General features: G+C 46.3%; 1 protein-coding gene across 4 annotated transcripts in view; it reads right to left on the bottom strand.

Moving 5' to 3' along the window:
• LOC119445867 (calcium/calmodulin-dependent protein kinase kinase 1-like) overlaps positions 1-24299 on the bottom strand; it is a 258301-nt gene that overhangs the window by 90687 nt on the left and 143315 nt on the right. For 2 of the 4 annotated variants that reach the window (XM_049663687.1, XM_049663688.1), the window contains exon 2: positions 4591-4669. The exons of the other annotated variants lie outside the window; for them this stretch is intronic. In XM_049663687.1, coding sequence (XP_049519644.1) covers positions 4591-4669 — 79 coding nt within the window. The remainder of the gene's footprint in view (positions 1-4590; positions 4670-24299) is intronic. 4 annotated transcript variants of the gene reach the window in all.

Below are 24299 nucleotides of genomic sequence, written 5' to 3' on the forward strand. Positions count from 1 at the left end.
AGCAACAGATGAAATATATTTACGGAAAGGAAGAGCGAATTTCTACTAAAATAATCACGGATTAAGAAGTTAGAGGGGTTTATTCGCTCCCTCCTCTCCCGCAATTATGAGAGAGGAGGCTAGTCCGCCGAAATGGCTTTGTGATTGATTTCTTTAGTGTAATATTGGGAATATTGGAAGTAAATACGTCACCTATCTGAATTAGAGCACTGCACGGGCTCGGGCTTACCCGAAAGCCATAATAACCCTACCCTCTACCCGGCCCGGCCCGGCCCGGCCCGTGGGCCGGGCCGGGCCGGGAAGAGCAGTTTTTTCACAGGCTCGGGCCCGGCGTGTGCTTTTTGACCCGGGCCCGGGCCGGGCTCGGGCTTTCTGCGAGTTATTCTCGGGCTTCTCAACTCTGAAAAATAGGTATTTTTCGGTCTCGGGCCAGGTTCGGGCCGGTTTCGGGCCGGGCTCGAGCCGGGCTCGGGCCGGGCTCGGGCTTAAGGTAAAGGGGTGGCGGGCCGGGCCGGGCGGGTAACGTAGATTATTTCCGGGCCTAGGCCGGGCCCGGGTCTCGCCGTAAAGGTTTTGATCGGCCCGTGCAGTGCTCTAATCTGAATTATGAGGCATCCCTTGGTGCTATTTCCATACAAGATGCCCCCCCCCCCCCCCCTAATGTGGTCTTCTCTTGAATAACATGTGTAAAACGTGCATTGTTCTGTTTTAGAGAGCGCAAAGCAGTCATTCCAGTAGCAAAAGTCAGATACACCTCAAATATTCACAACGATATGCCAAACATGTCAGCAACAGAGTTGTCATAGGAAGAGCTTTCATTATCGGAAACTCCCCGTTGACCAGCCTACAGGGTAGCAATACTGCATTATAACGTTTGCCTCTTATTTTTTACACTAGCTACCTATTTTCCGACATTGCACAGATATAGCTAGAGTAATTGGTCACGGCTGCGTCCCTTCACGGACTGCTAAACAAAACAAGAAGAAAGGTGGGCTTCGCGATCTCTATTTAGATGTTGTTGCGGAAGCGTAACTTAGAAATAGCTTTCTTCTTGTCTCTCTCTCTCTCTCTCTCTCATGTCTACGCGCACACTTGATCACGTAACTTTCGCCATTTTGCGCGCGGGAGGACGGCGCACATCACGCCACCACCCTTCTCGGCTATATCCTCGCACGCTTGCCCTCGCAACGAGAGAATACGGAGCGCGGGGCGCGATCTTATCCCACTTGCACTTTATACTGAATCTTACAATGACTTCGACGGCACAAATACGTCGTCGTCGTGTTCATGTAGTCCTTACGGCAATAAAATGGCGACGCACCACGACGATACGTCAATCTTGTGCCGCGGCCCCATTGAAGTGCGTCATTATTCGTCATCGAAGCTCCATGTGGTCTAAACCGCTAGCTATTTAAGTATCGAAATAGCTAGCGCAACGGTTATTCTCGCAAAAACCGCGGGGTAGTTTTGAGCGGCTTCCTTTTTTTTTCACTTCACTCGCCGTAATCGAACAAGATTTGACGCTCATTTAATGTTGTGCACTTCAGTCCGAGCCCGTATACAAGCTACATCTGATTTAGGTTTGAGTTTATCACGCGTTCAAAGAAGGCCCTGTAAAGTTACATCTGTTGCTTGGAAATCCGTTATTATATATATATATATATATATATATATATATATATATATATACATAGATGTCACTTCTTTTTTAGTATTATGTGCGACGCAGCTCTAGAGACCGCGGAACAACGTATAGTTCAGAGCAGGATAGCAGCAAAACTAGGCGACACAAAGTATTACATTTCGCGCAGCTTTTCCAGAACGTTGTTGAGAGTTCTGGTGGTAGCACATATTTCTTTGTGCATGCATTTCTGTCAAGGTTTTTGTCATCACCGTAAACAGAATTTTATAATGCACTCTGTCTCACATATATAACCAACGTGAATAACGTAATCGGTACCAGACCGATGACGGTCCGACCTCACAACACTACACATACCGTGGTGTTCCCCAAGTTGGCGTCTTGAGCCCCACACAATTCAACCTTGTTCTTGTTGGTCTCGTGGAACGCATACCAAGTGATCTCCAGATCTCAATGTATGCCGATGACATCTGCGTGTGTACGTCAGGTGTAGCACGTCCTCAGGTGCGCGCGAGGCTTCAAAAAGCCGCGACTTCAATATCGGCGTATCTTAGCGAACAAGGCCTCCAGATTTCACCTGAGAAATGTGCGCTGGTCGCGTTTACGCGGAAGCCAATGACGTCTATACGCTATATTCATCAATGGGCAAAACGTCTGTTACGCAAGGAGGCATACATTATTAGGGGTGATCATTGATCGAGACCTCAGCTGGAGTTCTCATGTGGCCTACCTGAAGAAACGCCTAACGGCCATTTCACAATTTTTTTTTAATTTCTTGGAGGAAAACGTGGGGAACGTCAGTACAGGCGATGTTACAACTCTACAAGGCACTGTTTCTCGGATATCTGAGGTACAGCTTACCTGTATTTAGCAATACCTGCAGAAGCAACATCCGCACAATCGAGATTGCTCAGGCACTCAGGGTTTGTCTTGGATTACCGCGCTGCATATCGACAGCGTAAACAATCGCGATAGGTCAAGATTACCCAGTAACAACTCATATGACATTGGAAGTGCTCAGAGCACACATCAGGCACATTGCCCGCTCCCCTTTCCATCACCTCGCCACTCTGCCGAATGACCGACCCAATGCCTCCTTTTGCCAGGCGATATCGGCGTACCGTGACTGCCTCCCTCGAGATTATACGCCTGCCGAGAGGCTGCTATCACCTCCTTGGTGTTTGGCTCGCCCACAAGTTCGACTCTCGGTACCAGGGACTCAAACGAAAGCAGGACTCTCGTCACCAGCTCTCAAGCAGCTATCTCTACTCATGCTGCACGAGACGTACAAGGACCACCTTCACATTTACACTGATGGCTCGCCAACTCTTGACGGATCTACAGGACCTGTGATCTTCCCCGAAAAAGCCATGACCTTTCAGTTTAAAGCTTGTGAAGGGCGCTGCACTTCGCAGCGCCCTTCACATGCTTAATAAAGATTTATCCAGAAATTGGAGTATTTATACAGGCTGCCCTGCAGTGTCTGCTATCCGCTCTGCGTCGTGGACCACAAGACCAACTTGTGCTGGAAATAAGGCAGATATATCACCAACTAGTAGAAAAAGGACATGATATTACTTTTCAGTGGCTCCCAGGCCACTGCGACATCATGGGTAACGAAAAGGCCGATAAAGCTGCTAGGAGGGCTCACGAAAATGCTGTGAAGGAACCCATACCACTTTTATGAACCGATGCAGCAACGAAGCTTCGTATATTCGCGCCTGATGCCACTCGATCCATGTGGAACTTGCCAGGTTTCCCCGGTATACTCGACTGCACCGCTTGGACCCATTACTCTGATCACATATTCCATATAGACTTTCCCGAATCGAGACAACTGCTCTCTGCAGACTGTGGCTTGGAGTATGTTTTTACGAATGCTTTTGCTTGCCGCATCGGAATGGCTGACAGTGCTGCCTGTGATAGTTGCGACAGCGAGGAAACAATCGAACATATCACGTGTCATTGTTCCCGCTACAGACCCCAGAGACAGTTGTTCGTGACGACGCTGGCGCGCCTCGACGACCGGCCGCTTTCTGAGCAGACGATCTTAGAGTGCCGGCGGACGTTCTCTTCACACCAGAAGGCGATGAGGGCGCTGCTGAGGTTCCTCCGGACAAGCGACCTGCTTGAACGACTGTGACACTCCTGAGTTCCTTTGTGTGTGTGCGTGTGTGTGTTTCTTTATTCTTTCTATGTGTGTGCATTTTTCTTTATCTTTCAGTCTCCCCTTACCCCTTCCCCAGTGCAAGGTAGTAAACTGTATATCTACCTTCCGGTTAACCTACCTGCCTTTCCCATCTCATTTATCTCTCTCTCTCTAATTGGACCATTCCTAAGTAAAAACCCGGATGTTTAATGAAAGAAATAGCTGCAATTGTAAACTCTGCAAAATATTGGCAGCTTAATGAGCGCAGCTTAAGCAGCTGATGTGCCGTACCAAGAAAAGCTAAGCCGCTGCCACGACAGGGTTTCATGCACCAGCTGCTCCTAGATGTTAGTGGAGCGAAACTCAGACCGATGGAATACGTTTAAATAACGAAGCGCAGAGCAAGGAACCTGGAGTGCACAGTTATGAAAATCAGTGCATAAGTCTGATGAGCCAAATAGTGTATTTAAAACCGGAATGTGAAATATTAACTATAAGTGCGCCTTGCAATACATTGAAAAAAAAATCAGTTCAGTTAACACATTGGAAGCCTGCACGTTTCAAATGTGCCGCCATGAGTAGGTGCCACTTGGCTAGTTCCATGAACTCAACTGTTGCAAACGCACACGTGTGTGGGATATTCAGAGAATTGTGCGCCTCGTTAGAAACCGTTACTTCCTGCCAGCGCATCACAACGGGAGAAAAAGAAGGCTACCGGAATAAAATAAATTAGCAGTGCAATCGGACTTTACTGCACGCTACAGCCCGATTGGACACCCTGTTGGAGCCGCCGACTCACCGTGGCAAATCGCCTATCTTGGGTGGTCGCACTCGTCGTTGGCCGAATGACCCCCAGGACTGGCGCAAGCAACTGGGCCCTGCAGAGACACAAGGAAGGAGAGATTGAGCGAGCGAATGTCGCATACATTTCGTGAATTATAATGGACAAACTTCAGTTTTATGCATCACCTGCTTCTGATTAGGCTAGAGATTAGCGTATTATTATTATTTGATTTGTAAACATATACCTATGGAAAGAGAAAGCGAGAAGCAAGGCTGGCAACTGCCACCAGAAGGGGCACAACGCCTGCCTACTCTTCGGAAAGGACGAGAGAAACATAGAAGGAAAGATTGGAAGGAGGGGAGGAAGGAGGAAAGGAAGAGCGAGATGACAAATATCAAAGAATAAAGTACAACATACAGTAGGGCCCGTCCCTGCAGGTCAAGCTAGTAAAGAATGTAAAATAAAAGAAATAGTTGCTGGGTTACAAACGGGCCTCTAAGTTCGTTGCTTCTAGAAAAGTAAGGAGAGCACGATGAGCTTGATCACGTCGAGACGCAGAACCACTGGGGTATAAACATTCATCTAGAGTCGTACACGGTAGGCCAAGGAGATGGTAGTCCCTCACCAGCGATATGCGTTGCGCACTGAAAGCGGGACATTCCAATATCAGGTGCTGAAGTGTCTCGCAGCCACCGCAAGACGTACACGATGGACTAGTCACACGTCCTTGTCTTAGGGCTAGTGAGTTAAACACACCCTCATGGGCACAGAAAAGAAATGAAATGGGTAATAGCAGGATAAAGTCGAAATCAAGAGAAACCCGTTCCGAAATGAATTCAAGGATAATCTGCTCAAATACATCGTATTTTTAGGCATAAATGCCACTGTCTCACAGTGTAACACATGAACTAGAAAAAAAAAAAGACATTACTTAGCGTCGTTTAGGTTGGTGTCGCACAAAAGCAGGGAATCGCGTGCTTCGATCTCCTTCCCTGAGTTTCCAGGGAAGGAAATGAATTTCCCTGGAAACTCGTCTGCTACGGAGGGCTGAGTTTAACGTCAGCGGTAAAGCAATACACCTGCCAAATGTTGTGTTTCACGCTAAGCAATGTATGCTGTTTTCTGAGAAGAATGCGACGAAATCAAGTTACGCGATTTCACAATCCCAAAACTGCCGAACGGGATCACTACTTTGCGATGTCGGAGCGGAGGACTTCGAATTAACTATTACCACATGGGCAATCTTTAACGTGCATCGAGAGCGCTGTATGGGAACGTTTTATTGCGATAGCAATTATATGGTCACTCCAGAGAATATTTTTGCCGTCGGCGTCGCCGTCGTCGTCGCCGTCGCCGTTGCCGTGAGGTTCCGTATGACGTCAATGGAGATGAAATCGTCGCCGCGCGCCGCCGAACGCTGTATGTGTGAGTGAAAGGGCGCGAGGGACGCGCTCTTTCAAGGGGAGTAAACCCACGGCGGAAAACAAACGCGCGTTCTGCGCCGTGCTTCCTTAAGGGTTGCAGAAGTAGGCGTCTCTTTCCTCCTCTACAATCACCATATATGTAGAGCAAACGCGCCTTCTTCTGACGCGCTAAAGGCGGCGGGGGGGGGGGGGGGGAGGAAGGAAAACGCGCCTTCTTCCGACGCGCTAAAGGCGGCGGGGGGGGGGGGGGGGGGGGAAGGGAGGTGACTTTTAGCTGCGGCACCAAGTGCCTATTTATATCAGAGGCTCCGGCAACAGTCAGCAACGCCGCACGCATTTTGTGCGAACGCGGGCAAAACGCCGTCGGCGTCGACATTATAGTTCTGCGTGTTGCCTGTGCTGCTGCATGTCCAAGTTTATACAGCTGATAAAGCTACTATCATTTACTCCCTATAGCTCTCTACAAATTTGCAATCGCAATTGATGCTTCGCCTTTCAGGTGAAACTGCGACCACTTTTTTGCATTCCGCCTTATTCGAATACGACTGCCGCGGCCGGGAATCGAGTCCCCGACCTCGTATACCAAGCAAAGCCGCGCTACAGCCACCGAGCCAGCACCCTTACAGCGGTGAAAGAAGGAACAAACAAAATAGTGGCATCGCACTTTTTCTTTTGCCGTAAGCCGGGAAGCTTGAATCAACAACACATTGTTTGATCTCGGCAGGTATCATGTACTTTTTTTTCTAAACCATCGCCTCGTCTTAGGAGTTACTATGTTCCAGGGCGCACATACTTTTGACGCCACATTTTGTACCTAGCCGCCTCTTCGTTGCAAGTTTTCGGCAATCGATGATTTTTTTTTCATTATGCTCATTCAATGGGTAAAGTATGTGGAAGAACAGGAATTCGGCGTAAAGTTATGAAGTGCCACATCGCTGTAGGCAGCGTATAGATGTGTTTGTGAAGCTCTTAGGAATGACGGCTACGACGCACAACATCCAAGCCAAGTTGTATGTGTCGTCTGTGTTGTCGGCTACTTAGAAAGCTTTAGAGAAAATTGGCTTTCGTTTCAGGATGACAAGATTTTTCGAAGGTGCAGTTTAGTTGGGTGACACTAATGGAAGACGAAAAGCCGGTTAAAGAGAAGCCGTTTTGCTGGCATTAAAGGGAACGAGAACAACAAAGATGGTGCGTTAAAGCATGGTTGTAGAAACATCATCATCATCATCAGCCTATATTTTATGTCCACCGCAGGACGAAGGCCTCTTCCTGCGATCTCCAATTACCCCTGTTTTGCGATAGACGATTACAACTTGCGCCTGCAAATTTTCTAACTTCATCACCCCACCTAGTTTTCTGCCGTCCTCGACTGCGCTTCCCTTCTCTTGGTATCCATTCTGTAACTTTAATAGTCCACCAGTTATCTATCCTTCGCATTACATAATGTGCCCCGCTCCATTTCTTTATCTTAATGTCAGTTAGAATACCGGCTATCCCCGTTTGCTCTCTGATCCACACCGCTCTCTTCCTGTCTCTTAACGTTAGTCCTAAGATTTTTCGTTCCATCACTCTTTGTGCGGTCCTTAACTTGTTCTCGAGCTTCTTTGTTAACCTCCAAGTTTCTGCCCCATATGTTAGCACCGGTAGAATGCAATGATTGTACACTTTTCTTTTCCGCGACAGTGGTAAGCTCCCAGTGAGGATTTGGCAATGCCTGCCGTATGCACTCCTACCCAATTTTATCCTTCTGTAAATTTCTTTCGGATGATCAGGGTACCCTGTGAGTAATTGACCTAAATAAACGTACTCCTTTGCAGACTCTAGAGGCTTACTGGCGAACCTTAATTCTTGTTCCCTTGCCAGGCTATTGACCACTATCTCTGTCTTCTGCAACCCCACTCTAGCACTTTCTCGGTTAAGGTCCTCAATCATTTGTTGTAATTCGTCCCCATTGTTGCTGAATAGGATAATATAATCTGTAAACCGAAGGACTACCTCATGACTCGCACAAATAATCTTCAACCCCAATCTCTTTCTCGGTCCTCAATCATTGTTGTAATTCGTCCCCATTATTGCTAAATAGGACAATGTCATCTGCAAAGTGAAGGTTGCTGAGATATTCACCTACAATCCTCACTCCTAAGCCTTCCCCGTCTACGAGCTTGAATACTTCTTCTAAGCATGTAGAGAATAGCATTGGAGACATTATGTCTCCTTGCCTGACCACTTTGTTGATAGGTACTTTGTGCACGTCGCAGATCGCTGTGAAGATACGGCGCCCGCGCGGCCACGTGGTAAGCAGCAGCCGCCGCCGCAGAACACCCCCTCCCCCCCCCCCCCTCCTGTGCTTCGAACACCACCACAAAAGACGGCACGCATTCGCCCAGCTTTTTTGTCTCGCGCGCGCGAGATTGCGCCGCGATCACCAGCTGACCCTCACAAGCTTTCACTCACAGATACGTACAGCGTACGGCGCGCGGCGACGATGTTAGCGTGTTTGAACTTTATACGGAACGTCACGGCGACGGCAGAAATGCGCTTGGAATGTCCATATAATTGCTATCGCAATAAAAATAATATTAAACCACACTGGAAATACGGGGCAGTGCAGTTCATTTCCGCCATGGCCTGTCATAGTGAAACCTCTGTGCAGCCATTGTGAAATGACGTGGTAGAAAAAGGAAATAAAGGCGAGTTGCACCTGGACGAAGGTAGAAACAGTGATAAATGCGATGGCGAAAGCAGGGGGCAATATGTGGACACGCATACTGCTGCTGAAGAAACGGGAAAAGGAAAGAGAAAAGGTATGCAAAGACGCAGGTAATCGCAATGCCCAGCTAGCTCATGCTGAAACGAAAGCAAGACGGCCGCGCGCATTCACGGGTGGTTTGGCTCTCGGCTGGTCGCTGATGGAAGTCTCGTGTTCAGTGGGCGTTCTTTACGACCACTTGGGAGCGCGACGCATAGCCACATTTCTTCGGCCCCGGCCGTTGGACTAGGTCATTCCCTCTGAGCGAGGTGCTTTCTCAACGATAACTGCGCCTATACTCCGAGAAGCTGGGGGGCTCCACGTAAGAGCCATTCTCGGCCCCTGCCGCAATCTACGTACGTTGGAACGCCGTCTAGGTTTGGCAATGCGATTCTGATCCACGGAATGGATTTTTTCCTGAACAATAACGAGTTCTCAACGAAACGAAACATGGACGAATTCCGTGCGGATTACAAAACAAAATGGGGCTACGCTAGCCACCTGGCTGGGCGAATGACCATTGAAAGTTTTTCTGCAATATCGCCGTTGATATCGTTTCTGAAGAGTGATTAGGGCCTTGTCGAAACGGCGGATGGTATGATGACACGTACACTCGGAACGTCGTTATCAAGTATTATTCCCACTTGTCTTTATTGACGGCCACCGTTGTAGCTGTTTTATTGATAATTTGACCTTTTAGAAGTTTCAGCAGGGGAAATCTTAAAAACCCGCCCCGGAGGTCAAGTGGCTATGACGCTCTGGCTGCTGATCATGAGGTCGCGGGTGTGATGCCCCACCGCCACGACTGCGCGCGCGCTCGCGCGCACACACACACACACACACACACACACACACACACATACACACACACACAGGAAACGAGTTTCGTCAACTAGCTTTCGTGTTTTCATGCAACAGTCTCTGCCTATATTGACATAGAAGTTGAGCTATGTGAGGGCTTTATCTGCGCATTGTGTGCATCCCGCAGTGTGTACAAGTTCTAACATTGGTTGTAGTAATATTAGTAGGCGTAGTAGTTGTAGTAGTAGTAGTAGTAGTAGTAGTAGTAGTAGTAGTAGTAGTAGTAGTAGTAGTAGTAGTAGTAGTAGTAGTAGTAGTAGTAGAAATATCCGCAAAAATTCAGCCTACTTATCCGCTGCCGAACGCAGCGGTTCTAGCATTCTCCAGTTACATTTGCCTCTCGTCAGGCGGCTCCGTTCTGTGCCTATGTAAACACGTTAGGCGAGCTAGCCTGTCAGCATATACTAGGTAATTCGCCGTATGACTACACGAAAAAGTTTAATGCTGTCAGATTAGGGCTACGACACTCGCTCCCGGGATACCATACGCATAGTAAGCCATCGCGCCACTTCAGGGTTTTTTGCCGTCTCCCTCGAGAGGTGTTACCGCCCCCTATCGACGGATGTCGTCTGCATGGCAGCAGAATTCCCGTTTTATGCCATTCACGTTGAAGTTCACTTTGCTTTAAACGTTGCAGGAGTGGGAGCTTTTAGCGTCACAGCAATATGAAATAGGTTGTCTTTTGCTTGACCCCCTGTAGTAATATTTACACGTGATACTCACGGTTTTACGGCACATTGTTTGTATTTCCATAGCCATGTGTGGGGCGTATCAAGCGTTTATCCCATGTTTACAGAACAAGGAAGAATAATACCATATGCATTTAACACCCCAGCGCGTTTGGCTATTATGAATATATTCTGTTTTAGATCCCCACGAGATACACCGTTCTTCCCCCCCCCCCTCTTCCCCCTCACTCCCCTTCTTTCTTTATTTCTATAGCAGAATATGTTTTCCGCACTTCCAGTAAAGACCTTCCGCAAACCGTCACCTGTTCAGTAAGTACTGCAGGCTTCCAACTTGTTCCCTCGGAATGAAAACGCGATGAAAACTTAGGAAAACGGTAAGTTGAGTATCATTTCACGTCTTCCGTCGATGAAGCAGCAAATGTTGCAGGACAGCCTGTGCGTTGCTGGAATATTATAGGCTTGTAGGCTGTAGGAAAGTCGTGTTTCTTTTTTTTATGTTCCTTGGCTGTACGCGAAAAAAGAGAGAGAAATCTCCGCGGCCACTTGCGCAATACTTCCACACACCCGGAACCAAACATATTTCTCTGTCTGCACAAATTTAAAGAAAATAGAAGGAGAAAATGTCCGCCTTGGCTGACAGTCTCGTCGAAAACAAAAGGAAAAGCAGCCGAACATACTTTCATATTTAATCTTATTTATCTGCATCCGAGCTTTCAGAATGAAGTTTTCTTAAATGTAAAGTACGGGTTTGAAACGCCAAACACGCTTCGCTTATCGTTTTTTTTCCGTATAACTATGTTTCGTGCTTAACGCAATTTGCTACCACTATATAGGCACCGAAGCATACACCACCCGGTCCTTGCCAAATTTCTTTATTTCGATAAGATCTCTTCATCTAATTACGTTTTAAAAATGACCTAACCAAATTTCGATAGCAGTCGCACACGCGATATATGCTCTGCCGCTTTCATAACGATGTTATAAAGTGTTTTTATTATCATTGGACCCTTTTTATGTTATTCTTTCGCGCTTTCTTTGAATGTTACTTTGGCAGCCCTGCTTTTCTGCCCTCATGTTCGCTTTTCCCATAATTATATTATATGTCGTAATATGTTTTCGTGCAGAATAACGTGTTCTCAGTGGCATATTTATTCAAATGTGCTTTCCTTATTTTGGTCTTTAGTATAAGAGAGAGAAAGGAACACAGACGGAAAGGAAGGGAGGTTAACCAAGGACGTGTGCGAGTGGCTGCCCTACACTTGGGGAGGGAGAAAGGGCGAAGAACAGGTAAGAAGTAAAAAGAAGAAAAGTAATAAAGCGTGAGTCTTTGCGAAAAAATATCGTTGGAAACTTCGAGCTAATAGATTTATTCCTTTATTGCATCGGTAACCTCTATTTCTCTATCCTTTTAGCTGAAACACCTTTGTAATACAGGCCCGTAGAGTATATGCGCGTGCTCAAAAGAATGAATGAATGAATGAATGAATGAATAAAAGAAAGAAAGAAAGAAAGAAAGAAAGAAAAAAAGAAAAAAAGTTAGACCACTTTGCACAGTGTTTATGCCTAGTTTATGCTGGCTTGGTGTTCTTACGCGCAGCCTGTAGCTGCCCAGAAAAAGTGCGTCATGGTGAGATGAAATTCACTTTGATTGTAAATATCACCTGAACGCTAGCGACGCTGAAATACCGAACATTTGTCGGCACTTTCAAACATAATATGACAGAGCGGAAAGCTGAAGCGGTATACGAAACGAAAAACTAACGTGGACGAGATGCATTCGCAACGGCGAAATACAAAGCAACTGGACAAACAAAAAAACGAAGAAAGAAAGAAAGAAAGAAGGAAAGAAAGAAGAAAGAACAAAAGAAAGAAAGAATGCGAAATACAGCATAGAGCGAAGTGCACCGTAAAGTACATGCGTGAAAGTTCAAAATCTGCAAACTTCAATAAAACGAAAACTCGGGAACGCGAAGTCTCCTTGAGAACAGAACTTGAGAACAGTTACCAAATTGAAATGACGAGGCTATCATGCTATCCGCTATTATATGAGCGTCTTCCTACATTCTATATTACCTCCAGATATAAAACCGCGCAAGTTCAATAACGTTTATCACAGTGATTATTCCTGCACCCTTCATCGTGATAGTTTATTTCACATCTAGCCGGACCTTTTACTGCACCCTTTTACCGTAAATGTTTTACTGTACCCGTCCGCGAGCAGGGAATGTAGCGAGCCCGGAATGCTGACGAATTGCTGCACACCGAAGTGTCTGACATGAGCTTCTGGAAGGAACAGCTGTCAATTTTCGTTTCATGGAGCTATCGCTTCGTCTCTCGGGAACAGCTATCACCATGTTTCCTTGCATCAGAAAATTCATCAAGAAAAAAAAGTTCATTTAATCAACTGCTCCACCTTGTACCTTAAGGGGGAGTGCGTTAGGGAAGTGGAAAACCAGCATTCTTAAGGGTGCAAGAATGTAGTCTGTGCATGCTATGAAAATTCGCGCATACTGACCGGAAGGGCCCGTAATTCCACGTGTCGCAGAAACATGTTTGGATACACGAACGCGCGGATATCGCGAGCGCATCACGCGAGACGACATAAGTGTCACAACAGCGCATCGCGTTTATTCTGACCGAACGCAAACGCGGTAACATTCGCAAAATTGTTCGGTGTCTGTCTCTCAACTCCTGCGCAGCTTGAATGACTAATGCATGACAAAAATGCGAACACATGGATCTCGTGTATAGGACGCAGAGATAGGTTGTAAAGTTTGCACTTTTACAGCTACGATCATTTGGCCTCGCCTTCAAGTCGCAAATCCTGTTCCACATTAAGGATGCGCACAATAACGGGGTGTTCTTGAGTAGAGCGCCTTGGTTCTTCAAAGTAAGAGCTGGAAATATATTCAGACCACAAAACGTGAAATCGCAGGATAACCCTCCGCCATTCTTTTTTTATTCACAAGAAAACCAGGCTCCAAGACACGACACCATTCCGTAGTATAAGAACGTCTACGATGACAGTCAGCGTAAAACAAAGAAAAAAAAGTAATGAACATCTCACAAAGCCGACGTTTCCTTTTAGTTTTTTTGCGACAACCATTCTTTTCTTATTTTAATAAATAATGCGCACTACTCCCAATTGTATTGCCCAACGTGAGCCAGGTTATCTACAGCGCTGGTGCAATGCGGAAGTAACGTTGCCGCTTCGCCAATGCACTGCGAGATAGCACCGAGTCGAGACATCACGTACGATCGCGTATGGCTCCCAGAGGAACCGTAGACTTCTTCCACTGTTTTCGTGTAGCACTGTACATACACTTTACTGCTTTCGCGAGACAATACCGCGCTTTTGTTGCTCTTTTTCGTAAAGAAGTCGTGCCACTGTGTGGCTGTAAAAGAAAACAAGTTGTCACTCCAGAGAACCAAAAAGACCAGCTACCTTATGCTATAATATACATAATGCAAGCCTGTGAGACGTGGCTTCGTTGTGTGGTATTGGCCAGAGAATGGGTCATTGGCATCCCGGTAAACGACACCTGCCTTATTACTGCTTGATGAAAAATGAGGAATAAAAAATATTTCGCCGATCCCAAGCACTGTTGAAATCTACGTTATGAGATTCATTTTGCTAGTAGCGGGCTATGCAGCATAATGTTGTGGTTTTTGAACGAGTTACCAGGGGGGGGGGGGGGGGGTTACTCTGTAAGTGCTAGTCAACAAAAAAGTCGCAGTCAACAGAAAAGTTGTGTTTGCTCTCGCGTTTGCTCTCCGACGTGCGTTCGCTACCCGTGAAAGCGCGCGTCCCTCGTTCCCTTTCACTCGCACATGCAGCGTCCGGAGCGTGGCGACGATTTCATCGCCGTTGACGTCATTCGGAACCTCACGGCGACGGCGACGGCGACGGCAGAAATCTGCTTTGGAGTGTCCATATAATTGCTATCGCAATAATAGTGGACTGTCCATACCCGCTGTGGCCGAGTGGCTCCAGCTGCACGAGCGAGAAGAAGCCACCCAGTCGCCTTCTCGCTCCGGCCACTGGAGGCGACAGCCGAAGTGGACAGTCCACTAGATCGACTCGTACAAAATAACCTCCCCCCCCCCCCCCCCCCCGCTGACGGAACGACAGTTTTGTTTGAGCCCCTGCGTAGAAGCGTGACAAACTCGTCCGTTACGACCTGGGCCGATTTCGCAGGTGGTACAATGTTGCCCGGCGACGTCGTTGTGTTATCTATATGACGGAAAAAAAAACTGGGAAATGTGGGCCACACTCGAAGGCAGTTGAGTCTAACCCAGCGTCTTCGAGCATTAGCTGTTACGACGCAAGAAATGGAGAAATTGGCATGCTTCCGCTAATTAAGTACATTATGGATGGTTGAAAAAAACACCTTTATTATTCAAGTTGATGGCCACGCTGACCTATATGTTGATGGAAAGGGAAATTGGGGAAAAGGGCTTAACGTTATATATCCTTCTGATGATTCCTGCTTTACGGGCGAAATCCCACAGGGATTGCAGTACCAGGGGCGCTATAACGTAAAATGATTCCAAACTGTTTTGATTCCAAACTCATGACGTCACATTAACGTAACAACCGACGCAAGCATTGGGCGGTGACCCGCAGCGCTGTATGAACAACCCAATTAAACACTCTCCTCGTTTATAGGAGGTTACCTTTGTTCGCTTTTAAACCAATAACATTGTCGACACTCAGCGGTTTTTCTTATCTAATTCGCTGACAAGAGGCGAGGAGCACGCTCTAGTGGAGAGGGTTTTGATGGGGCCGAGCCAGCACAGTGAAAATAGATGACCGCATGAAGAGGGTGGTGCCGGCTTCTCCGATTGGTCAGATTCGCCTGACTTAGCTTGCGGTGGCTGGTCGAAAATCGCGGCGGCGTGCAACGGAAGGATAAGAATGCCGATAAAACGGATCCTCGGCAAGGAATAGTTGGCAGAGCGATGTCGTATGCATGCCGAAAGGGCTCGATAACGTTTTACTGCCACGCAAAAAGGTTTATCATGCGCAAATAAATACATGCTCACCGGCAGGTGCGAGTAGCGGGGGCCTGAGCGATCGGCGGGCAGCCATCTTCTATTCCTTTCGGAACGGGGCAGTCTGTGGCTATTCAGAAAATTTTTCAGTTTTGTTCGGCATATTAATGCATTTTTTCGCGTACATGTCCCTTTGACGTGGTGAGTTTTCGCGGTTTTGTGACGTCGCGTGACAGACAGGCGAAGTGGGCGTAGCCAGAAAACATTGTACCAATAGCAGAGGGCTAATGGTGAAAAGGCGTCGAATCAGGAATTATTATTTTTCTTTTGTGCGGTTTAATCATGCATAATCACTGTGTACACGTTATACCAGATGGGGAGCTATCGCGGTTTTCGCCACGTCGCGTGACAGACAGGCGAAGTTGGGAGTTTCCCGAAAATGTTTTGACCAATCGTGGAGGCTGATCGCAAAAATGGGAATCAAAACAGTGTGAAATCATTTTACGTTATAGCGCCCCAGAATAACGTTCGCTTGCCGCGAAGGTACGATGGCATATTAGCACGGTGCAGTGCCCGAGTACATAGCCACGGGACAGGGGAAATAAAAAAAAACTGTGGTAATTAAGTCTTTGGCCAGCTGGAAATCGGCATGCGCGCGCCAGCTCTCGCTCGTGCTATGCCACATGTCGCAAGCACCAGTAGTCTTATGAGCTAGCTGGCCTTTGTACGAAGGAGGCCTACGAGCAACCACAGCCTCAGAGGGAAGAAAAAAAAACTATCGTCATAGTCTAATGGTCAGAGCACCTGGTTCAAGCGCCAGGAGTGAGAGGTTGAATCCCCCTTCAAGATGGTTGAATTATGTCCTTATTAAACTGATCTGAAACTACCGCGAAACGCATTGAATGAGCTAACGAATACTTCGTAATAAAACTCGGATGACCGCGTCTGTGTACACAACGCGTATATATATATATTGCTGTCTGACTCAGAACAAGTCATAGGGCTTGACTGCGTCGCGAAATAAAGTAAGAAAAAGCCACTTGGCGTTTTCAGCAGATTGCCTATAGAAGCGCATGCCAAAGTATACTTCCTTTTTTTTTAGTTTCTTGTGTCTACCTAGAACCACACGATGCAGCGCGACAGCTCCTGTCCCGCAGTACATCACGTGACAGTGCGCCTGCAAGTGCACGTTTCCCAGAGGGGTGCTGAAAACATGGCCAGGACTACGAGTCCGACGGTCTCACCTTTCTAGGTTTTTTTTTCTTTTTTGCCCATTGTTGCTACAACTCCTTAGGGTCCTTTTAACTGTCAAAGATATATATGCGGTTTCGGTCGGGCGCCCTTCTCAACTTGTCTTTATTCACATGGCGACACGTACTATTCTGAGCGCTAAACTCTGCTGGAGCGGGACTGGCAAAAGCCGCGTGGAAGAAAACGGAGAAAATAGTTTTCTTTTGTTATTATTATTTCGTTCTTTTCGACAAGCTACGAGCGAAAGCTCGGTTCATTTGCAGTTCCCGGATTTTTTCGTTTCTCTTTAATAGCTACAGGTTTCGAAGCAACCTTGACCCAGTAGTGCCTTAGCAAGTGAAGGGCATCGTTTAATTTGTGAGCTATAGTAACTGAGTTAAAGCGATTCAGGAGGTTATGAGTGCACCAATTTGCTGACCTACAGGCAGCTTTCGCTGAAGGTTTCCAGAGTTGGCAGCGGCGTTAGAACACAGCCAAGCATGCGATGGAAGCAAAGATGGGAGAGACGCGATAAAGAATAGCCATGGGAGTTCCGATCGCTTATCGCGATGACAGAGTGTCCGATACGTGAAATTGTCGAAGTACACATGCTCAGCATATCACTGGACATGTTTTTCAACGAGTTCACAAGCGTTACCATTCGTGAGCGCGGCAGTGATCGGTGCGATTATTTGTAGAGCGAGTTGGTACTACATTCTTCGAGATGAACAGCGCAAGAAAAAGACTCGATACAAAGGAAAAGGTGGACGAACATTGCTGGACTCGTCCGCCAGCGATGCGAACCACAGCGATATGAAATACTAAACAAAGCGACATTAAAAATAAAGAAACCTTTTATAAGCAAAATATTTTTGTTCACATACGTTAATAACGTCAAGCAATGTCGCTGTTTAAAAAAAAATGTTTAATGCTATTAAAACTCACTGTTGCACGGCTCTCGTTGGCCACAGGCGCAATAATTTCGTTAAACTGAGTTGTCTAGGGTGTAATGTGATTAGAAACAATTTAAGCCAGGGCCTTGATGTGTCACGACGCGGGCATTCTAGAAAAAGGTGATGTGTGTCTTCGTCAGCCCAGTCACAATCACACTGCGGAATTTCAGCGCGGCGATATATTGTGTAAAAAGTGTTTAGTATACGCGGTTCGTAGCCAAAAGCCGTGTGTGAGGGTTGATATCTTTCTATCTAAATGTAATTTGAATTCAAATAGCGGATGAATGTAACATAAGTGAGAAGCTCTTGGAATTTCGGTCAAACCACGCCTTTCCACATATTTGAATGACGTTTCATTTAGAAACCTAACCTGCTTGAACTAATCGCGTGTTACCTAAACGCGTAGCAGTCTAGCATTTTGCCTATATCTCCTTGATTTTTTCATCTATTGACTAAAACCCCCTGCCTCTATATTTTACCTTGCCTATAACAACTTGCCTGCAACAACTCTGAATATATCACTGTCTTCACAGATTATTTTTTGTCAATACGTATCTTTCTTATCTCAACTGCTTACCAGTTAGTCGGTACATGGCAACTCAATTTTTAAGGCGAAGGCCTTAAATGTCTCAACAAGCTGTGGCCTTGAAAACGCGGCGTGCGGTACAGAAAGTCATGTGAGCTCTCCTCGCGCAGAGACGCGCTCGTGCCACAGCTCGCGCGTTCATCGTCGTCGTCTCGCACAGCTGACTCCAATGCCGCTCATCATGCCGAAAAGGCAAATTTAATTAAGATAAAGTTAGTTAAGGCACTCGAACCCACGATCTTTGATGATAATTAGGGGGAAGTTATTAAAGCACAGTTAATTAAGATAGCGTCAATTAAGGCACTCGGACCCACGACCTATGGCGGGAGAAAACAAGTAACAAGGAGTAACAACGCATTCGAATCAGAATGTCAAGTAATTTAATGCATGTCTCTTGGGCGCGCTTTGGCTTTCACCTTCTTTGGCGTATGCTAAAGCGACTGTCAATTTATTTGCGTCCCTATAATAGCGGCTGGTGTCATGGACGCTGAGGTGATAAAGGAAAACTCCGGAGCACCTTCTGGCTCGTGGAAGGTGCCTTTAATATGCCGAATGAAAATCCCACTTAATCTTGCCGAACCTTTTTGACGCCGGTCTTTTATGTCTCTAATTAATTGTATGCGAGCGAAGTAAGGCGAGTCCGCTGTAGGCTGAAGCTGGATTTGATCGAGAATTAATAAGGTATACCTCCGATGAGTACGCAGTGCAAGGGCATGGATCGATGCTAGTTGCTATGCTTCTTGTGCGTCGATTCCATGCAGTTTCGCTTTTCAGAAATATGGGACGAATAAAAAGAAAAGGCTTACGGTGTCAGTTTCTTTTCTAATTCCGTATTTTGTCACTAAACGGCAACGCCGAAGCGACGAGCAATGAAACGACTACACATCTGATTTGTCGAATCCGCTGTGCAGCGCAGCGCACTGTCAAATGGAACACCCTAACATAACCTCCTTAAACCGGAAGCCCGCTCAGTGGCATAATATCGTTTCAAGCCGGTTATTATTACCGACTGCTATAATATGAACGTGAAAACAACAAATTTCGTTTATATACCCCGGTTAGGTTCTGGAGGCAGCATCTCCATGCACATGGAGAAAGTAACCGTCTCCTTCTGATTCTTGTCATAAAAAACTGTTTTTATCGGCCAAAAGAAATAGATGAAGATCTAACATCATGCGGTACGTATGTTGGCTTTCTGATGCTGCGCTTTCTATTTTTTTGTCAACTCACAGTAATCGAGAGGTACTTGATGGTTGCCTTTTGTCGTCTGTGACGACACAACAGCCTATACCGGATTGGTAGGAACTTTCACAAAAGCTTACAGCAATAATGCGCCTAAACTACTTTCACACTGTTCCGCATGCTCCAGATTTCAAATTGGGGCTGGATATTTGACGCAATTCCAGTTGAGCTAATCCTGAAATGGAATAAAAGCAATCTACCCAGTTGGATACATTGGTACCGAAGAGGATAAGGCTGTCACTTTGTTGGCGCTGCAGCTGCATCTGCTCACTGCACTGCACGCAAATTAACATAGGCGTCAACATTACCAATCACAAGTCGATCACCTCCGGTGCAACGCTGGACGATTGTACACTTACCAGGGGGATCAAGTTCGCACGTGATCTACACTCATATGTACACTTTATCATGGAAGAGCACTGTATACCATAACGCTGCCTGCGACGGCTTGTGTTTGACCATGCAAAAGTGATGCTAAAAGGGCCTATCTTTCAACTATCGCTCAATCATCGCAGCTCCCCAACGTGTCTCCCCCTGCTCCGGCAGCGTGCACGCCGCTTGTTTCACGAGACACCCCGTGAGTGCGCGAATTTAGGCACACCGGGCATGAAGGCACAAATTTCGGCAAACTGGCGGGCGCTCGAAGACGGGCGCATACATCTCAAACTCTGCCGCAGCTTCAGCGACCAGCACTATTCTCACAAAAACAGCGCGTCTATGTTTTCGTAAAGCCAAACACGGCTCCTGTGCATATTTGCGGATGCGATGTCTGCAGGCGTAGATACCAAGCGAAAAGGAAACGTAACGAGAAAGAGAGAGAAAAAAAAAGAATCTGGGCAGATCCAACCAACATTTTGGAAACTATGTGAAGCAAAGCTTTCGTGGTGCGGTTAATCACTTTTTTTTAATTTGCCCATTTAGTTCGTGCATCTGTTGCGTAAAGAAAAGAGGCGCGCGCACGTGTGGCCTCTCACGAACCCATGCTATGCAAAGTGACACACGTCGCGATCAACTCAAAGAGCTGGTGTAGGCGTTGATGCGATAGAATATAGGCGCGATTGTGGCCTAAACCAGAAATAAAGAGGAAACTAATTATTGTAGCCTAATGGTCAGAACACCGGGGCGCTGCGCTGAGAGTCCGAGATTCGATTCCATCATCGGAAACGTAAAAGTATAAACTACACTCGGAAAAGCAGCGGCACCACCCAGCAGCTACGGCCAGGAAGGTCTGGGTGGCAGGGTTTGGAAACAAAGCTTCACCTCAAAAACTTCGATCGTGGTTTCAATCGGCTTGAGTACGTTTCGCAAGTGTCGGAAATATTGATCCCACAACTGGCCCGAAACACGGTTCTTAGCAATCGTTCCCCACTTCATTTAAATCTTTTGAGCCTATACTAGACCATCACACCCGAAGGGCGAGCAGTCGTGATCGCTAATATTGAAAACCGTGAAAAGCGCACCTGTTACTATGGAAGGGCCTTACGGGTGACGCAGCGGTTTTCGGGGCGGCTTGTGAGGTGGGAATTTTGCTGTGTAAGGGTATTTCAATGAAACGCCGTCGCCGTGTCGGTAATTCTACGATGCTGCAAATATGAAGGCACGCAAGCGGTCCGTGCGAACGCGCTCCTCAGTGACTTTGCATCCCAACCGAATCAAAATGCCAAAGGATTCCCTTAATTCATTACATAGAACATATGAAAGGCGTTGAACATATTCAACGGAAAGCTTCTTGCCAATACCGAATAAAACAAATCAAGAAATAAATGCTGCTAAAGTAATCAACGCCGTGTCTGTGTTCTTCTTTTACTGCATGGTGTTCCGTCTTTCATGCTGTTTTAAATTCAAAGAATAAAAAAAAATGGCGGAGTGATCTGCGTACACCAGACGATCGTCCGGTGATTTACTGTATGCTTCGGCCAAGGGGAACAAACTCGGCGCTAATGAAATGGTAAGCTCGGAGGTAATGAAGTTCCACTCAACGTAAAAACTGGAGAAGTGCGGAGCAATGATTCGCCGGTGTTTCGCTTGTGTTTTGCTTGTGTTTATCTTGTTTTATCCTGTGTCTATCTTGTGTTTAGCGATCCATCATCCGTTTTGACACCTGTGCTAAGGCACAACTGGTGGGAAACCGCCCCGCACATGCAGCCAAAGCATTTGCTGTTGATAGAAGCGATAATAACGCATTTCTGAGCTTGATGCTTGAATATACCCGTATTTTAAATTATTATGAATCATGTTAGTTTATTTTGAACCGGTTTTGATCAATTTTGCACTTGTTTTGACCCTGTTTTAAGCACTTGTTTATGAGCGGGGTCATGCGAGCGACGCCCACGACGACAGCCAGGGCCTCTAAATTGCTCCGCACTGTAAAAAAACAACAAAAAAGATAGAAGAGCACGAGAGTCACAGAGCGCACTCAAGGTGATGCACAGCAGGATAAGAGACAAGAAACTAACACGCGAATTGTTTCTTGCGCCAGCGAAATATGTAGCCATTGTTTCATACATCATAGTCTGAGAAAAATTTCCGCAACGATTATAATATATTTGTCGACAGAAGCAGATATATTTTAGAACAGAAGTTATAACGCCGCTTGCGGTATTATCCTATTTAGAGTGTAAAGGACGCGTTACTACTGTAGCTTGAACAAAGATTAAGTGTTCAGCGTGCGAACAATAAACTTTTTCGCCACGACGTATGTGTATAGTTGCGTAAATTGCTTATTGTCATAGCTGTGCAAGCGTTCATCCTAACGGCGGCAGTAGAGACAGCCTGCAAAACTGTTATGAACAGCCGGATCTCGCATGGCACCGCTAGCTGAAGAGGAGGGTTTTCAGCACTGTGGTTAAAGCTTATCACTTAGCCTCAGTTTACACAAACAACACTAGGCTTACGCATTGGCGGAATAGCGTTTGCGACGCAAAAGAGACCCTACACCTGCACTTTTCTTTCTTATTGGTACAGTGAACGAAAGTGATAATGACTCGTATTTTCCTCCATCATAACTGAGGAACCATGCACAAGGCCTACGTTTCTAACGGATTAAATCTCCTAGATGCCGAAGCCGAAACTATCGATTGGTGCGCCGTTTGACATTTATTACAAAGCACGAAGAGATTGGTGATTGAAGTGGCCATTGGATATGTCGCAACACCATGCATTAGTTTTCTCCGGCGGCATAGAAAGAATTTTTAAGCCGAAGCCTTCACTGCGCAAAGAATGCCCCGCAGATATATAGAGCGAAAGGAAACCGACAATCTTTGCCCTAAGCCAATTAGCATTTTCTAGTTTGTTGTACGTCACTTGTCGTAAAGGGGCGACCCGTACGATTAAATTGTCTCGTATACGACCCAACTAATTAATGTGGCCTGTCAAACTGCCTCTGACTGCCAGCGCACAACCTATACTGCCCGCGATGGAGAGAAACAGGGAGGCCGACGTTAGCTCAATAAGCCTCGTCACCACTGCTTTCGCAAACTGGGTGTCCACGTCAACGTCACCCTTAATCTCGCGCGGTGTCCGCGAGACGATCGGTAAGACCATGACTTAATCAGAACACGCTTTCATGCGCCTAAAATATAGCACATGCAGCGTCCTCCCATGCGGAGCTGTGGACCACCCTGCGACGACTGCTTGTATATTTACAAGGATGCGTGACACGCAAGGATGCTAAACTTCCACAAGGAAGAGGGAGGGAGGGAGGGCGCGACGCATTCGCGTATGCAGGGATTGTTCGAGGGTCCGTCACGGCGTTTCCTCCTCTTGCATATAAAGCTTTCCTATCGTTTCACCAATTTCATTTCTAGACGCAATAGAGATAAGGAAACACAGGGGACTAAACAAGTGGAAGTCCGGTTACTTGCCTTACGTGAAGATAAGTGCATGCAAGTTTTGCAAAGCGGAGATAGAATAAATAAACTATGCGGCGTTTTGCCGGGAACTGCGACACAAATGCGTAAGCATCAAGTCGCACCTCTTTCAGGTCTCGTATCCATGATTTGAACACTCCGTTATTCACATTGCAAAGTGGTGTTCAGGAGCTCACTCGTCACACGTCCTGGCTCTTCGAGGAGCGAAGTGCAACTGACGATGTTCGGGAGAATCTATCTATCTATCTATCTATCTATCTATCTATCTATCTATCTATCTATCTATCTATCTATCTATCTATCTATCTATCTATCTATCTATCTATCTATCTATCTATCTATCTATCTATCTATCTATCTATCTATCTATCTATCTATCTATCTATCTATCTATCTATCTATCTATCTATCTTAATTGAAAGAAGTGTAGGCGCACGTAAGAAAACACGCACAAACATTTCATGTTGACGTTTCAGCCTGGATCAGGCCTCCATCATGAGTGCGGTTGCTAGCACCCAGAGCTCAATTTATACATTTTCTCTGTCAGAGTGAAGGAAAAAAAGAATTCAAAAAAGAGTGAGAGAAAGCGCAGTTGGCCTATGACTACAAACACGCCTACATTCAGCGGCATCATGAAAACCAATGCGCTTATATTAAAAAAAGAAAAAAAAATGCAAGAAAGCATAGGTATAGCCTATAAATACAAACACACGCACACTCAGTGACGTCACGAATACGGCGTCATGAATACCAACGCATGTACGTTCACTCAAGTCTTCAATCAATTTGGTGCAAAACGCTGTGCAGAACAAAACAGATTACGCTTCCAAACAATCCACGTGTGGGTTGTATCTGCATTATTTGTTGATTGACCGCGCGCAAAGGAGTTTTCGTTTAGCCACACAAGAGATAGCGGAAGAATGTACGTGGATGTTGAATAATACAATAATAAATCAGAAACGCTAACACGAGTGACACCATGGCGCTTAAGCAGAGTTCCCTAAAAGTTCGAATAAGCTCAGTGCACAGTGAAACACGTAAAAACTTTACAAGACACGTGGGAATGAATTTATTTCCATAGATCTGGCCAAACCGGTGGAAGGCATCGACGAAGAGTCAACATAAA

The sequence above is a fragment of the Dermacentor silvarum genome, chromosome 3, assembly GCF_013339745.2.
Source record: "Dermacentor silvarum isolate Dsil-2018 chromosome 3, BIME_Dsil_1.4, whole genome shotgun sequence".
NCBI classification, from domain to species: domain Eukaryota; kingdom Metazoa; phylum Arthropoda; class Arachnida; order Ixodida; family Ixodidae; genus Dermacentor; species Dermacentor silvarum.